General features: G+C 39.3%; 1 protein-coding gene across 1 annotated transcript in view; it reads left to right on the forward strand.

Moving 5' to 3' along the window:
* LOC139740477 (beta-glucuronidase-like) overlaps window positions 1–12756 on the forward strand; it is a 28532-nt gene extending 15776 nt beyond the window's left edge. The window contains exons 12-13 of the mRNA XM_071651072.1: window positions 10560–10684; window positions 12217–12756. Coding sequence (XP_071507173.1) covers window positions 10560–10678 — 119 coding nt within the window. The 3' untranslated portion in view covers window positions 10679–10684; window positions 12217–12756. The remainder of the gene's footprint in view (window positions 1–10559; window positions 10685–12216) is intronic.
* The last annotated feature ends 6376 nt before the right edge of the window (window positions 12757–19132 follow it).

A 19132-nucleotide genomic window follows, 5' to 3' on the forward strand; every position in this document is an offset into this window, starting at 1 on the left:
TATATCACCGTGAGGTCCGTCCGTCCGTCCGTGTGTCCGTCCGTGTGTCCGTCCGTGTGTGCGTCCGTGTGTGATCAAAATCTTCAATTTGCTACTTCTCTGTCATTTATGAGCCAATTTTGATTCTGTTTGCTTTATATGATAGCACTACATGGGAGCTTTGAAACTTCTACACAGAATTTCAGTCGTGACCTTTGACCTTGACCTTTGACCTATATTGTACATTTTGCTACAAAATGCTACTCCTTTGCCATTTCTAACCCAATTTCGATTCCCTTTGCTTTATGTGATGGCACTAGGTGAGGGCTTCAAAACTTCTACACAGAATTTTGACCTTTGACTTCTTTGACCTTTGACCTTGATTTTTGACCTGTATTGTACATTTTGCTACAAAATGCTACTCCTTCGCCATTTCTAACCCGATTTCGATTCCGTTTGCTTTATGTGATGGCACTAGGTGAGGGCTTCAAAACTTCTACACAGAATTTTGACCTTTGACTTCTTTGACCTTTGACCTTGATTTTTTGACCTATATTGTACATTTTGCTACAAAATGCTACTCCTTCGCCATTTCTAACCCGATTTCGATTCCGTTTGCTTTATGTTATGGCACTAGGTGAGGGCTTCAACACTTCTACACAGAATTTTGACCTTTGACGTCTTTGACCTTTGACCTTGATTTTTTTGACCTGTATTGTACACTTTGCTACAAAATGCTACTCCTTCGCCATTTCTAACCCGATTTCGATTCCGTTAGCTTTATGTGATGGCACTAGGTGAGGGCTTCAAAACTTCTGCACACAATTTTGACCTTTGACCTTTGACCTTGATTTTTTGACCTGTATTGTACACTTTGCTACAAAATGCTACTCCTTCGCCATCGATTTCGATTCCATTTACTTTATGTGATGGCACTAGGTGAGGGCTTCAAAACTTCTACACAGAATTTTCACCTTTGACCCCTTTGACCTTTTATCTTCATTTTTGACCTATATTATAGATTTGCTACTGAATGCTTCTTCATTGCCATTCTTTGGCCGGTTCCGATTCTGTTTGCTTAACCAATTTCCTTTTTTTTTCTAACCCCTTCTACAATCATTGGCACTCTTAGTATTATTCACAGCCATTTATTTTCATTTTCAGATCAGACATTTTTTATTTTTAGCTGAAGGACATCCATGTTGATATGTGCAACATCAATCTGAGCCCACCAAAAGTGTGCCTTCAAAATCATTTGTTGTTGTTGATGTTTATAAAACAACTCATAATAACAGTCAGTAACAGCTGTGAACAGTATGATGTGTGATCTGCGTCCCAGTCGCGGTGCCGGGCAACATGCTGCACTCACCTTAGCACGTAGCTGAGTGCAGAATGGCTGAAGGATCACAATGCATGCATTGTTGGTGTTATCAAATTCTGCAAGTTTTGTCAAGTTCTCCATGCACTAACATTTCTTTTTCTGTTTCGAGACATACACAGTTGGGTTCTCAAGTTCTGCATGCACCAACATGATTTTTTTTTTGGGTTGTTCAATTTACAGGTAATGTACCACAACCTCAGTTTTGTCCCTTACAGATCATTGATCACTTTGAGCTGTCATCTTGAGCTTTGCAGTCCTGATGTTTAGTATTTGAAAAATGTAAAATACCTCAGTGATAAAAAAAGTCACGACAAAGTTGTCATTTACACACAAAAAAAGACAACAAAGTTGCAACAAAGTTGTTATTTACCAAAAAAGTTTTCCATGCACTAACATTCCTTTTTTATTGACTGTTGTTTTGTTTGTTTTTACTGTTTGTTTTCAGACATACACAGTTGGGCTCTCAAGTTCTGCATGCACTAACATGATTTTTTTTTTTGGTTGTTCAATTTACAGGTAATGGACCACAACCTCAGTTTTGTCCCTTATTTTATATTCTTATTCTTACAGGTCATTGATCACTTTGATCTGTCATCTTGAGCTTTGCAGTCCTGATGTTTAGCGTTTGAAAAATGTAAGATGCCTCGGCGATTGAAAAAGTCACAGGTGCTTCGAGCTCGACATACACTTTGTCAAAAGCCAGACATCACTCTTGACCAAGGAAATCTAGAGCATCAAAAGCAAAATGAAAGCTGTCCGCTGAAGTGCACTCAGTTTAACAATAGCAGCAGGGAAACCAATGCAACACAGACTTTAGCAGAGAACGAACAGCTTACCCAACAAAAGCAACAAAATGAAGAATTTAAACAGTCTATAAGCAAAGACAATGAAGTCCCAAGCAGAAAGAAACAGGAACAACAGGTTCCAACGTTTGATTTTGCAGAAGCGATTTTTACAAAGACCAGTAGAGCCAGTAAACATGGATCAAAAAACAAACAGGACAAAGAGGCCATCCGCAGTAAGCACACTGAAGGAATGTGCAACAATGGAAAATAGATCATCCACAGTAAGCATATTGAAAGTATGCGCAAACAAAGATTTGAAGCTTCGTACAGAGCAAGAGAACAAGAGGTAAATAAAATGAGAATGAAAAGGATACGCAGTGATCATGAGTACAGAGCCAAGGAACGTGAGAAAGACAGACAACGTAAAAGGATGAAACGAGCTGATAATGAATATACATCAAAAGAGCAGGACCTAAATAGAATGAGAATGAAGAGAGCACGCACAGATGTTGATTACACAGCAAAGGAGCAGCAAGCCAATAGAACAAGAATGAAAAGGAGACGTACAGATGATGAGTATGCAACAAAGGAGGAGCAAAGAGATAGAACAAGAAAGAAAAGGAGACGTACAGATGATGAGTATGCAACAAAGGAGCAGCAAAGAGATAGAACAAGAAAGAAAAGGAGACGTACAGATGATGAGTATGCAACAAAGGAGCAGCAAAGAGATAGAACAAGAAAGAAAAGGAGACGTACTGATGATGAGTATGCAACAAAGGAGCAGCAAGCAAATACAAAAAGAATGAAAAGGAGACGTACAGATGATGAGTATGCAACAAAGGAGCAGCAAAGAGATAGAACAAGAAAGAAAAGGAGACGTACTGATGATGAGTATGCAACAAAGGAGCAGCAAGCAAATGCAAAAAGAATGAAAAGGAGACGTACAGATGAGGAATACACAGCAAAGGAGCAGCAAACAAATAAAGCAAGTAAACAAAGAAGACGCACAGACAGTGTATACACAGCTAGAGAGCAGGAAGCAAATAAATCTAGAATGAGAAAGATACGGACACATGATCAGTATAAAGCAAAAGAACATCAAATAAACAAAACCAGGATGAAGACAAAACGAACATGTACTGAGTATGTAGCCAAAGAAAAGAAATCTACTCAACAGAGACTTCAGCAGATAAGATCTTGCAAAACTTCTCATGTAAAATCAGTTGAAACAGTTCTTCAAGAATACAAGAGAGCCATCGTCGAAGGACCCACTTACACATGTGCCTGTTGTTTCAGACTTTTATTCAGGTGATCCTTGGTGCAAGTAAAATTATCCAATTATGGAAGGTGTCCACCAAACATTCTGCGGAAATGCATTTCAACGACATTCTCATTGATCTGCAAAACATGCCACAGAACATTGCAGAAAGGAAACATGCCTGCCCAATGTCACCAGAACAATTTGTTGTTAGTGGATATTCCAAAAGAGCTGAAAGAACTGTCATCCCTAGAATGCCTTTTGGTTGCGAAAATCATTCCATTTATGCACATTGTATCTCATACTAAAGGAGCCCAGCATGGTTTGAAGGGTCATGTTGTTCTTGTGCCAGCCGATCTATCAAAAGTCTGCAAAATGCTACCAAGATGCACCAACAATGATAATTTCATAACACTCGCCCTAAAGAGGAGACTTAGTGATAAAAGTGCTGTCCACAAACAGTTCATCCGACCAACATGTGTCAATGCTGCATTACTCAAACTCAAGCAAAGCAACCCCTTCTACAAAGATGTCACTGTAGATACATCATGGGAAAATGTATCGCAGCAGTCAGATCCATACCTCTGGGAGCTTCTGACACAACCAGTCAACCCAAATTCTCAACCGTCCACAAGTACGCAAAGAACATCCAATTAATTCTAGAACTTCACATCAAACTGGGTTAGGCCAGCAGTCATCACAATGCCCCAATGACACCCTCACAGACAGTGAGGATGAAGTTGAAAAGGAAACACCAGCTGAAGTTCAACAACAATTACACAACAAACGGTCACTAAATGCAGTGACATGTCTGCAACCAACACATGGACCATCATTGTCCACTGAACAAATACTAGACATTGCACCAGCAGAGGGACAGATACCTGTGAGTGCTACTTCTGAGCCAAACTGGGAACCTATGGCATTTCCAAAGCTGTTTGCTGTTGGGAAAGGACATTTTAATGACAACAGACCGAAAAAGCTAACACCTGCCAAATATTTAAATGCCAGGTTACAAAATGCTGATGATCGATTTGCAACAGCTACAGAATACATCTTCCATGGACTGCACTGGCTTGAGAGTGAACGATTAAAGAGTACCATTAACATATCCAAAATGAAAAGGCACCAGCAAGATATCAATGCAGGCAAACTTAAAGATCCACAGACTGTCCATCAACTGATTTCCAATGATGAAATGTTCACAACCTTTATTAATCAAAGGGACACCCCAATACTGGAGAAACATGCAGTTGGATATGTTAGCTAAGATCAAGCTCTATGGACCTTACACATTCTTCATTACGGGCTCTGCGGCAGAATTTCACTGGACAGAAGTTATTCAAGTGATAGGCAAACAGTATGGACAGCATTTCAGTGAAGATGACATCAAACAAATGGACTGGCAGACAAAGAGGAAGTGGCTTCAAACAAAGCCAGTAACTGCTGCCAGACAAATTGACTACATCTTTGAACAGCTGTGGGATAAAGTCCTCCTCAGTAGTGTTCATCCTGTTGGACAGATCCTCAATTATGACATACGTAAGGAGATGCAAGGTCGAGGAACACAACACTTTCATGCAGCAGTGCATGTGAAAGATGCCCCACGACTGGACCAAGAATGTGATGAAGAAGTCATACAGTTTGTAGACAAATATGTGACATGCTCCATCCCATCTGAGGAAGAAGACTCAGAATTGCATCATCTTGTCAAAACAAGACAAATTCATCATCACACCAGAACATGCAAGAAAAAACTAGGAGTTACATGTCGCTTTCATTTTCCATGGCCACCATCAAGCAAAACAATGATTTGTCGTCCAGCTGAAAAGGATACTAATCCAAAAGATGTCAAAAAAGCCACAGATGTACTAAAAAAAGTTCTCACTGCTCTTGCCCAGATGGATCCAACTCAGCCTCCAACAGAAAGTGAATTGCTCAGACAAGCAAATGTCAGTGAAAATGACTGTTATGCATCTATTCAAGTTGCTTTCAAACGTGAGACAATTGTAATGCAACGCACAACATCAGAGACCTGTGTTAATAACTACAATTCTGTCATTCTCAAAGCTCTACAAGCAAACATGGACATCAAGTACATCACCAATGTCTGGGCATTTATTGCATACTTGACATCCTACATGTGCAAACCTGAACGAACAATGAGTGAACTGATGAAAAAGGCATGCAAGGAAGCAGATGACATAAACATTCAAAACAAACTGCATCATATTGGACAAGTATTTCTTAAATGTCGGGAGGTGTCAGAACATGAAGCTATAGCTCGTGTCCTTTCTCTCCCACTACGGCGATCTAATACCAAGGTGACTTTCATACCAACTGGCCCAAAAGAACAAAGAACACGGATGTTAAAACCAATGAACGTCATCGCGGAAATGGATGACCAGGAGGATGATGTTTATGTTTCCAGTATGCTCGACAAGTATGCTGCCAGGCCCGACAGTTTAGAGGATATATCCTTGGCCCATTTCTGTGCAAATTATGTGACACGACTAACACTGACACAACTGAAAACCAAGAAGAACAACTTGAAGTTGATGAAAGTATCACCACAAAGAAAGTTCAGCTCAAGAATAACCTTGGTATTATGTGCAAAAGACTAAAACCATTTGTTCTTCGCTACCATAGTGTGTCAAGAAACAAAGATCCCGAGTTGTATCATTTCAGACTGTTGTTGCTATATTATCCATGGCGCCAGGAAGAAAGTCTTCTCCATGCTGATGGATCATGGACCTCCAAGTACAAAGAGGTCTCAGATCAAATACTGCCAACTATCCAAGCATTTGAGCCTTTCCATGAACATGTTGAGAATGCAGTAGAGGACATTGACTTGGATGAGGGTCTCTGGGCTGACCCAGAACTTGAGCAACAAGAGACCAGTCATCATATCGACCCACGGTTTGGACCCAGATTTACTGGAGTATGATCAAGTTCCAAGTGACAAACCTGCAGATGCCTCTGGAAGTTATACAGTACATGCTTCCACTACATTCTCACCGGATTCACAATACTATGACCTCGTATCTTCTCTGAATGATGAACAGTACAAATTATTTAGTTACATATTCCAGTGGAGCACAAATATTTGTCATTCAACTTTGACAGATATTCATCCAGACCCATTCTACATTTTCTTATCTGGAGGAGCAGGTGTAGGAAAGAGTCATCTCATTCATGCTATTTACCAAGGTGCCATCCGTGCCTTACGACAGCCTGGCCAAAATCCTGATCAACCAACAGTGTTACTCACCGCATCAACAGGAAAAGCTGCTGCTAACATCAATGGCACAACACTGCATTCGGCTTTCAACCTGCCAGTTCGCCAACGTGGAAAAGCTTTTCAGTATCGCAAGTCAAGTGATGAAAAACTCAACACAATGCGAGCCATGTACCAAAATCTCAAAGTCATCATTATTGATGAAATCTCCATGGTTGGAGGGAGTACACTAGAGCATTTGTCACTAGCATTGCAAGATATTTTTGGCAATGACAAACCCTTTTCCAGTGTATCAATACTTGCTGTTGGAGATTTATTCCAGTTGCCACCATGTGGAGATAGAGCTGTATTTCAGACACCCAAGCTTGATTACAATGTTCTATGTGGCTCAATTTGGAAACAGCATTTCCAGCTGTATGAACTCACCACAATTGTACGTCAACGAGAAGATGCTCAGTTTGCTGAAATACTATCCAGTTCGATGATGAAAAGGCAGGAATTAATAGCAGGAGACACAATCCACCTCATCTAAAGCATGCAGTACCTGTCAGGGCAGTGACAGCCAGGTTTCCTCTGTCACCCAAATCTCCAGTAATGGTAGAGAGAAAACAGTATCCAGGAATGCTAGCATGGGCACTCACTGCACATAAAGCTCAAGGGAGTACCTGCACTCACATCATAGCTGATCTATCAATGCCTCCTCAAGTCAAGTCACCACCACCTGGTCTCACCTACACAATCATAAGTCGAGCCACAACTCGTCAAGGTGTAAAGCTCATAAATTTTACTCCAGACAAAATCAAGGTCAACAATGCTGCACTGCAAGAAACTGTCCGAATGCGCAACTCAAGTGTATTCAAGTGGCAACATCAATTGCTTGAGAATCACACAGAACTGACTATTGCTCATCTTAATATGAGATCATGGAAGTCCCATTACAGGCATATAATAAAGGATCCACTTATATCAAAGTGTACCATACTAGGCCTGTCAGAAACACATGCATCACCATCTTCCTCCAACCTAGCTCCGCCTGGTGACAAATGGCAAGTTGTTCATCATCACACTCAGCATGGTCTTGCACTTCTTGTAAAAGGCACAACTGCTTCAATAAAGCAGCTTCAAGTTCCAGCTCCTCATCTCCAGTGTCTCCCATGCATTGTGAATGTAGACGATCACTCCTGCCTCATAGTCATTGTCTATAGGCCACCTGGACCATTGCAAGGTTATGCAAGTCATATCAACAACTTCCTAAGCAATGCACCTGTTACACAGTACCGGTACTCTACATACGTCATGGGAGATTTTAATATGGATCTTTCTGCCAAACAACAACTGGAGACAGTATTTCACAGCCATGGCTTCAACCAACTTATCAGCACACCTACTCACCAACGTGGAGAAGTATTAGATTTGATCTTCACCAACACACCCCAGGGCCAGTATGGAGTATCCCCAATTCCATACAGTGACCACTGCATTGTCTGGACCACAGCGACCCATCATCCATAGACTACCAAGTGCCCCTATCCCGTAGGTAAACATTGTATCAACAAATTACCATTTTATCCCTGTTTAAATGTATACAGACAAAACCCTTTTATATGCGTACATCAACATACTGCTTTCTAAGCAAACAAGACTTAATGACTTCACAGCCTGCTAATATTGTATTTACTACAACAAAAATATAACTGAGTTAGTGTGTAATATTAACAAAAATACCACTTTATATTCTTATCACAGTAAGTGTATATCCACTTATAAAGGTTTTTTTTTTATACTATCTAACTTCAACTTCAATCCTTTCCATTAACAACTTTTCTCCTATTTGTCTCCACATGCAGCAAATTATACAATTTATTACATAATTTCACTTACCTTGTAAGAAGCATTCTTTTTATTACAGGATATAGCTCCATTGGAGACGTGTACCTTTCCACTTTATTATAACTGAATATCAACTGCTTGTTATGACACTGTACAGTAATCACAATATACTACTTAAATAATATATATATCTTTAGCTGCAACAAACTCACTGATGCCAGTCCAAAGATTTAAACTTCCGGCAGGGACATATATTACGCACCGCGTAATTTCTACTTTTCCTTGTTAATAAGGTACTTCAAACCGCGCGCAGAACGTTCCTGTAGCACCGATGAGGTAGGGCCCGACGACGGGTGCGTGCATGCTCGGCAAGGTCGTCACGGACGAGGTTCGTCTGGCGAGATACAGTACTCTGCGGAGTCCCCCTGTGAGGGCACTAGCAACCACAATGTCTACCGGAGTGCATCACGCTGACCTTATGGGAAGCGGGATCAGTGACCTCCGGGACGGTGATGTGGCGTTCGGCGGTCGTATGCCAGTGGAGACACGGAGCTGCCGGTCTGGTGGCGTCACATTTCACGACAGATGCATCCGGAAGGAGCGTCTCCAATGCGGCTGTACGAATACAATTAATTCCATCATAAAATCTATCCCAGTATCATAAGATTTATACAAGCCGGGTCATTAATACTAATCACAGAGGTTCTGGATAACGGCGGTCATTTCATAATGCTCACTTTACACCATTGCCGTAAGACTGCCGTGTACATATAACAATTATATCCCCTTACTCCTTGCATCTTCATCCACTTACGGACACAAACACATGATTATTTTATCCATTCATGTGCACATAAACAAACGCCTCAGTTTAGGGACAATTACAAAAGTCAATACTACAAAATCCAATACGAGTGTCTTACTCAACATACTTCATTATTATCCTCCCGTACAAAATGATATACTTTATAGTGTGTCTCTTTGCACCATGCATCTTGTATACAAATAATAATATCCCTCTGGGCACTTCCTATAACATATTGGTACTTTCTTAACCATATCATAAACTCTAATCATTAACAGTATATCACTGATGGTGCACTCCATTACTCACAAGCCAATTTATATCCAATTAAAGAAAAAATGCTCACTGACGAATTAAATTCAGAGCAATTTTATAACACTCTGTTATTCATCCCTCACTGTTCAGTACACTTGACCTGTATACTCAATTCCTAACCATTACCACTAACTGGATGCACTTTGCACCAGAGTGCTTGCTCTAAACCACAAATATTAATAAAATTATAAACTGTGTCAACACTCACGGATATATTGAAGCTCTCTCGTGCTGGTCCGGGGGTGCACAGTGGGAAGCCTTCTGAAGAGTCTAGCCTGCCAGCCTGAATTGCTTGCCAATGGGAAGTCCTCGGCCCCTCTCCTGGTCTCTCTCTCTCTCTCTCTCTTGCACAGCTCTGCCCCGTCCACACAGAAGAGCGCTACTAGCTCCACCACTCCTCTCAAGTGATATATACTGTAGACTGCCCAGATTTAGTGTTTGGACATTCCACAACACCTCGGTCAGCTTACCACACCCAAAACTCATCCAATCCCCAGGCCAGGTTCCCCCATATCTTAGCAACCCAATAACATTTAATTCAATCCCATAGCATTTTACCTCTCACCTACTGCTTCCCCGGTGCAAGTCATTCCAGCCTGCTCGGCACAGGTGTGCCGCTCGCACAAACAAAATGCCAATCCCGTGTAGTCAGAGCACGAGTGACATTCTTGCAGCATTTTGGTGACACTTGAGGTATTATGGTAGCGATTCTTGGTGACCTTTCATGCATGATTTACTAATTCAACATCAATGTACTAACTAATCTGCAAACTTGAATTTTTGAAGAATGATGACCTAATTTAGTTGATTCTTTAAAATGCACAGTTTCCCCAGCAGTTTCATTCATTACATGCTAACAATATCATTGATCTGTAAATTTGTAGAGGAATTCATTGGTAATTCCTTACAGCAAAAAAATCTCTACAGCCCAATTGCAACTGAAGTTTTGTATCATTCCCGCCACACAGGCCCAACTCGAGTTGTAGGAAATAAGAAAGGTCTGTTGACCCGTCAGCGCCAACCTAAAGGAGAAGCCCACAGACTCAGGGATAGATACCTTCAACTTATCAAATCCTTGGGCTGTTAGTAGGAGGTATGATTCATGTATGATTACAAATGCTTTCACTTCTTGAAGTCATGGTATTAAAGGACAAGTTCACCTTCATAAACATAAGGATTGAGAAAATGCAACAATATTAGTAGAACACATCAGTGAAAGTTTGAGGAAAATTGGACAATCGATGCAAAAGTTATGAATTTTTTTAATTTTTGTGTTGGAACCGCTGGATGAAGAGACTACTACAGCTTGTGAGTCATATGCGTACAACAGTATAAAGAAAATATAAAAGAAAATTCAACATATTTTCACTTTTTTCGCATAATAAAAGAGCAATTGACTTGCCTCTTTCTAAAGGCAGGGGGAATAATATTACCCATAACATTTATCGGTAACGAGTCAGGGGAATGTGTACTTTTTTCAAGAGATGGAATTTTGTGAAATTCTCTTTATATTTTCCTTATATTGCTGTACGCATGTGACATCTAAGTTATTCATACACTGCAGTAGTCTTCTCATCCAGCGGGTACTGCACAAAAACTTCAAAAATGCATAACTTTTGAACGGATTGTCTGATTTTCCTCAAACTTTCAATGATGTGTTCTACTAATATTGCTACATTCTCTCAATCCTTATGTTTATGAAGGTGAACTTGTCCTTTAATGTCATCCCTAGAAGAAGGAGGACTGGAAGGAATGCAGACAATGAACCATAAAGTAAATCAAAAGTTCAGTTCATTTCATTCTTAATTTTGCTCCATCGCAACATAATCAATAACATATATGCGCAGTGTATGTGAAAGTAAAGAATTTCACCATAAGTAATCAATAAGAAGGGAAAGTAGAGGAACAGGGATTGGTACAGTTAAAGAAAATGAAATTGAGAAGTACATTGACTCTATGGTTTTCTCCTCTGTTTTATATTTTTGTATATTTCATTACTTGCACTGCATAACTTCTTTTTAACAAAATGACCATTTGCCATGATAACACATACAAGTGTACTAACAGCTGACATTTAACTGTTTGGTGGTTGGCTGGGTTTGACTACCCTTTTCTGTGTGTATTAAGTTCCAAACCCCCTGCACTCCTCCATTTGTTTGTTTGTGTGGTTCTGGTGGCATGCAAAACACCTGTATTCCTACTGTGTATTGCTGTAATCCATCTTCCACATTACACAATTGAAATGTGCTGACCTTGCCAGCTTTGTCAACTTAAAGTATGCGTGCTAACAGCCTCCGTCTTAAAGGCTATAACATATGACTGTCTAATGCCTCTTGATATAATGTTTATCTGGTAAACATGCAGTATTAGATTGTAGTAAATCAGAGTGGAGTTACACACTCCAGGAGCTGGCTTTCATGCTCAACTAACCTGCATTTAGAGTGCAAAGCAATATGCCCCAAAGAGTTGTTTTAATGATATCGAAAACTTTTTGGTGGGGAGTTGGTAGAGGCCATAACTTCCATCGTAAGTTTGTTTGATATGAAGTCAAGTAAAATCACACTAAGTGAAGTATAATTATATTCTCATTCCCTTCCCACTCAACCCTCTCCTCACATTTTCTAGGTCCACAGCGTTGTGTTGGAAACAAGAAGGGACTCTTCAGCCGACAGAGACAACCCAAGATGGCAGCCCATCAACTGCGTGAAAGATATTCTGCACTCATTAAGACTCTAGGCTGTTGATACTAACTGAAATTACGGAACCAGTATGCCTTCACTTAACATCCCATTAATGTCATACTCAAAAGATGATACCTCGCAAAGAATTAGGGGTACTCCTGACAAGAAAGTAAATTCATAGGTGAAATCAGGGAAACGATTAAAGTGTCATAAAATAGAAAGTGCAATACTAATTACTTTTTAACTTATGTTTTGTCCTGTTTTGTGGATCAGAAGATGTGTATCAAATGATTCAATTTCATATGATGTCTTTGGCATTTGAGAAAAGTACATGTAGTACCATTTAGTTCTTAAGTGCCCTTAGCATGTTTGTTGTGTCAAACCAACTGAAACAGGATGATAGAAGCTTGAAGCATAAATTAAAGTCAGAAAATGATATTTATGGTAACATTCTTTTCCACAAGATTGATTGGAATAGAAAGAGAGAAATGATGCAAAAGCATTAGAAAAATTTCAGACATATGTTTCCCCCCCCCCCCCCATTTTATGAAATGTTTAATTGTTTACTCAACCATCCTGTTATGAACTGCACTTGTATTATCAAAATGACAAAAGACATTCTAGATGACATTTGGGAAGTCATTTCTGTCATATCCCTTGTTTTATCATTCTTAAACATTTGTTTAATCCATTCATTGAGCTGAAGTCCTGAGGTTGAAATGAGGTTATGCAGGATCACTTCATTTGTTTTTATTTCTGAATGTATATTATCAATTATTCCTCCTCTAGCTCCCCTGACTCGCTATCATCACCATCATCATTATCATCATTATCATCATCATCATCATTGTCATCATCATCACCGTTATTGTTGGCACCACCATCATCATCATCACCACCACCATTCTCATCATCTTCATTGCTATCATCATTAATATCACTATCATCATCACTGCTATGATTATCATTGTCAGCACTGCATATGAACATCCACATCACCATGGTGAAAGCCAGCATTGTCTGTGTCATCACCACCACCACTGCCACATCAATGCAATAATCCCCAGAAAAAAAAGTGTACAAGTATCTTCATGTGTGTCTACATCTCTTGTTTATAAAGCCAGATATGTCACTTTGGTCATGCTTTGCACAGTTTACTTATTTAGTATGTTCCAATAGACAACATCATTCTATGAAAAAAAAAATTGTGTTTATCAGAGCGGAAATCATCCACTGTCTTCAAGTCTTTGCAGTACTAACCTTGTCACTCAGATGTATATGAGATGTCATAGTGTTTATATCTCATATTCCTTGAGTTTTTGCTAAATAAACAGAGCCTAACCCAGAAAATGGACTTCTGATCATCATTGTATCTTTTATCTGTGAGGCTTATGTGAGATTTAGAACAATCACCCTTACAAAATGAATATAATTTTATTCCATACGGAGAAACTTATTGAATTGAACCAGTAATATTCAAACAGGTGAATGTAGTGAAATAAATACATTATAAAATTGATTTCATATGCACTCAAGTATGATATCCCCTCTCTCTCACTTGAAATCTCAGCACATAGCAGTTGCCTAACCCTGGTGTGGGGCGCTGTAGCCAGTTACACGAACGTGATGGGGTTGCTGGTGCGGTTAGCAGTTGCCATGAAATAGTCTGTTGGTGTCTGTATGCCAGTGTGTATATATATGAAGAGTTTGTTTGCAAAAACCGATAAGTCCATATTTGTCAAATGGAGATATTTGCGATTAAAGGTCAAGAAAAATAAAGAGAATAATAAGAAAATTTTTGCTTCTTTTGACCATAACTTCAAAAATGTACCTTTATATGTAGTGACCAATATATCATTTAAAAGGTATTATTTTGTACTTTATGACAGAGACCGTACTTCAAAATCTTCAAAAATGGACTTATCGGTTTTTGCAAACAAACTCTTCATATATACATACATATATATATATATATATATATATATATATATATATATATATAATTAGACACTGTAAAAGTGGAAATTTTCGCGGTGTTAAAATTTTCGCGCAACCAGAAGCTAGTGCGAAAATAAAAGCACGCGAATATTTTTGCGTGCCATATGTTCAAGTAGTTGATGTCTTGATTCCGGGGAAATAAAAACATGCGAAACTTGACCCGGCCAATGGCGAAAAATTAGTCATGCGAAAATATCCACTTTTAGAGTATGTATATACAATTTATATTATATATATATATATATATATATATATATATATATATATGATACATATATATATATATGATTTTTATAAATGTAAAGATATGAATGTTATACATGTATAATTGCAAAAGCACAACAGTTCATTTCTACAGCTTGCCCAGACATTTGTTGTTTTACTTGAAATCATCCATCTAATTTATTGTTTACTTTTTCTCATTATACTGATGTAATAACAGTGAATTACAAAATTCACTACAATAGTATGCTAGAAATATGAGAACCAGTGTTTTTAACAACGTCATGTATTGTTTTCAGGTTTTAAATTATTTATTCAGTAGTATCATCGCTGAACGTTGATTGATCAGTAAGACATATTTTGTCAGATAGTTTTAAAATCAATCGATATGGAACAAATATATGTATAGCAATAATTTAATTGAGTATCTTTTTTTTTTTTCACAAGTTTAGCAGATATAAAGGTGGAGATGCACGGGGGCAAAGTTAAAGGACAAGTCCGCCTTCATATACATAAGGATTGAGAGAATGCAGCAATATTAGTAGAACACATCAGTGAAAGTTTGAGGAAAATCGGACAATCCGTTCAAAAGTTATGAATTTTTTAAATATCTGCGCAGTCACTGCTGCAGAGACTCCAACTCTCCCGTTTTCGACGGGAGATCTCCCGCCGAAAACCCATTTTTGCAAAATCTCCCGTTCTCCCGTTTGAGATTTAATTTCTCCCGCCCTGGCTCTTTGTCTCCCGTTGGAAAGGATCTCTTACATATTTCTATCGTATGTTGAAAAAATAAGCCTTAGATAACACCAGAGAGCATCTAGAACCCTGGGAATTTCGCGCTTCGCACACATCAACTTTGAGTCTCCCGTTTGCTAGGGGTTTCAGGCGGGAGAATCTCCAGATCAGAAGGTACTTTGGGTTGGAGTCTCTGCTGCTGGATAAGAAGACTACTACAATGTATGATGTCACATGCGTACAACGATATAAGGAAAATAAAAAGAGAATTTCACAAAACTTTACTTTTTGAATAAAGTGCAAATTTCTTCGACTTGTTCCTGACATATGTTAAGGGTAATATATTATTCCCCCTGCCTTCTGAAAGAGAGAAGTCGAGTGTTCTTTTGTTATGCGAGAAAAAGGGAAATAATTATGTTGAATTTTCTGTATTCTTTCTTTATAGCGTTGTACACATGTGACATCGCAAGCTATAGTAGTCTTTTCATCCAGCCGTGACTGAGCAGAAACTTCAAAAATTCATAACTTTTGAACGGATTGTCTGATTTTTCTCACTTTCACTGATGTGTTCTACTAATATTGCTGCATTCACTCAACCCACATGTCTATGAAGGTGAACTTGTCCTTTAAAGACAGACAAGATGGAGGGGAAAAAAAAGGAAAACCTGTGGACCGTTTAGTATTGTCGAGCCACATCTGTACAAGGTATTATGAATAAAGGGCAAAAACATTTGACATACTGTCAAACAAACAAACAAACAAACGAAAAATGTCAGAGAAGTGTATCGTGTCCTGCTTGTCGCAGAGGGCGCTATAATAAACATTCTTTGGTTTGTAAACCCGATGGCGTCCGTATCTTGGCAATTGTGAGGACTCCTGCTTTGCTGAATGTCAACTTGACGGGGTGAAGACACAGTGATATGCGACTTTTTGATCCAGTTAATCATTTAAACAGGTGAATAAAGGTATGAAAATAGCTTTCTCGTCTTCCGTCTTTCAGTTGGAAGACCAAAATGTCAGTGTGCACCGGACTGACGTTCGCAGTCTTTACGTAGAATACAATAGTCCCACATATTAGAATTGTTGATGCTGAAGAAAAACAGTTAGAGCAATGGATGTCTAACGTTAACGCCAACGGTTTAAGCTAGGAATAGGCCTATTAGAATTTGTAACTTATTACATGTAGGCCTAACGTTAGGTTCTACAGGTAGGCCTAAAGCATAGCAGTACCACTACCATACCACTGTATTACCAGGTAAGCGTGGTAAGCATTTGGTAAGGTAAGAGTGAATGACTGCTAGCTAACACTAACAGTTAGTTCTCATTTATTTAACGGTTTAATAGAGTCTAACGTAGATAGTTAACTTAGATCTGTCTATCTCACTAACGTTAGAGTTCTATTCTGAGACTTGAGTCAGACAGAGGATAGGATTAGGAGATCATACAGACTGCCTTCTAATCATTTTATCAGTTTATGGATGATGGACCACATGCATTGTGACATGCTGCTACATGATTGAGGCCTATGTTTTATATTTACATTAACATTAGAATAGATACATCCATTAGGCCTACATATGAATACACAAGACACAATTGAAGCCATTGTTGCCCGGCCCATCCATGGCATGGCATTTACATTACAATTGTATATAAAGCATAACTTGGAATCTCGGATTATCTGTCATTCGAGAGTGAATTGCATGCAGCTTCATATATATTTATTATTATATTAATAATAATGTAAGCTGCAAGCTGGTGTGACTCAATTGACAATAAATAAATTTTACTGCTAGCTAGCACAGCACTTTTTGATCATTGTAAAGCAGGCCTTTGTGGCACTGAATGGGACTACCCTGCTTTTAAAGAAGACTTAATAAATAAATAAATAAATAGTAGCCTACTGACACTGTACACTGTAGGGTTAAGGGCACCAGTATTCGGTCAGCCCCCGGTATTCGGTCACTTATCACTAGTCACCAGCCAGTAAGTTCAACTGTCACAACACATGCAAATCACATTAATTCACATACCGGTACTTGCACACTCATTCACAACGGGAAACTCCCTTAGCCCCTTCCAAAAATCCATCAAAAATCCCAAATTTTACCGTCAAAAGTGCAGAATCGGCGCTATACTTTCCAAAAGCGCGCGCAGGTAAGGCCCAGTTTTGAGAGTACGGGTCGCCGAAAAAGCGCTAAAAATCGAGAAATACACCGTTCTCTTGGAGTGTAATGGTATCCTCAAAAACGCAAAAGAAAAACAAAATTTCCGTACATGCCGATACAGTGTCCCAATGTACAAGGGTTGAATGCAAGTGCCGAGGCCCCAGTATTCGGTCACCAACGGTCGCCGCAACGTCCCCGATGCAATTTTGCGCCAACAAGGTAGCGCGCGCACGCATTTTTCACCTGCTTTGAACATGCATTGACTTTGAACACGCACATCGCTTGACCGAATACTGGTGCTGGTGACCTTATACTGGGGAATTTTCAAGGTGAAATATTTCGGGATTTTGTGCAATTCTGTGAGATATTTAACAAAACGAAAGTTGAGATTAAAGAAATTTGATATATTTCACATGACATTGCTGTAGATATGATGTATGTATGTATTATTTTAGTTTGAAAAATATTGCAAAAATGCTTAAGTGACCGAATACTGGGGATGTTACCCTACATACCCACTACTGAACAGGGAGGGCACTTCAGGAATAACAGTGACAATAGTCGGGTAGATCTCTATAGTCTAACTATTACACTGACATGTATGATATCATGCTTTTGATCTCAAAGTTCTTGTACCTTGTACCTTGTAGTAGTTATCCTCGAAGACCTCCGCTAGGCCTAGGAAGGGTGACTCGGGGGCTGGCGAGAGTGGTAGCACCAGCTTATTTTGCTTTATGAAAGCTTTGATTTTTTAGTTTGATTCTGAAGACTTCTGTACTCTTGGATAATATTATTTCTTTTGGGAGGTCGTTCCGGAGGGAAATTACATCTGGGAAGAATGAGTTTGCTAGCTGGCTTGTGGAGATGAAGGTTGATACGGCGTCGTACTGCTCGTCCTGTGTCCGCCATAGCCTGGTTACTTTCTTTGAGGTGTATTGTGGAGATAGGTCAAGTTCACCATGGATGAGCTTGTAAAAGCTGATGAGGCATACCAGTGTAGATGTTGTCTTCTATCCTCCAGGGGAATCCAGCCAAGTGTGTTCATCATATTAGTGACACTAGACTCTCTAGAGAAGTCTCCTGTTATGAATCAAGGTGCATACCTTTGTACCACTTCAAGTGATTTGGTGTTCTTGGCGGTGCCTGGATGCCATGCTATGGATGCATACTCAAGATGAGGTCTTACTAAGGTGTGATAGAGTCATTCTTTAACTGTTTTGGAGCAGTGGTGGAAGTTCCTTCTTATGAAGTTTAAAGGGGAAGGCTAGTAACTGATCAGTGGGAATCAGTGGAAATGCTGGGAGATGATTGTTCCAATCCTTATGGGATTCATTCAAGAGTTCATTATATATCTATTGTTGTGTGAAAATGATTTGCTTCAGAATGGTCTCATATTCAAGTAATGTGCAGTTTAATGCTTCCAGGTTAGCATCCCCGGTCAGTGACGGGGCATTAATCTGCACATTACTTGAATATGAGACCGTTCTGAAGCAAGTCATTTTCACACAACAATAGATATATAATGAACTCTTGAATGAATCCCATAAGGATTGGAACAATCATCTCCCAGCATTTCCACTGATTCCCACTGATCAGTTACTAGCCTTCCCCTTTAAGGCCCTTGTACCCTTGTTGATGGAGTGTTGAGTCTGTTTATCCCATTTCAGGTTGTTTTCTATGTAGATCCCTAAGTACTGGTGACTGTCGACTTCTTGGAGGTGTTCACCAAGTAGTGTG

Source organism: Diadema antillarum, unplaced genomic scaffold (assembly GCF_040938485.1).
Source record: "Diadema antillarum isolate AM-2024a unplaced genomic scaffold, OU_Dant_1.0 seq00000855_RagTag, whole genome shotgun sequence".
Taxonomy (NCBI): Eukaryota; Metazoa; Echinodermata; class Echinoidea; order Diadematoida; family Diadematidae; genus Diadema; species Diadema antillarum.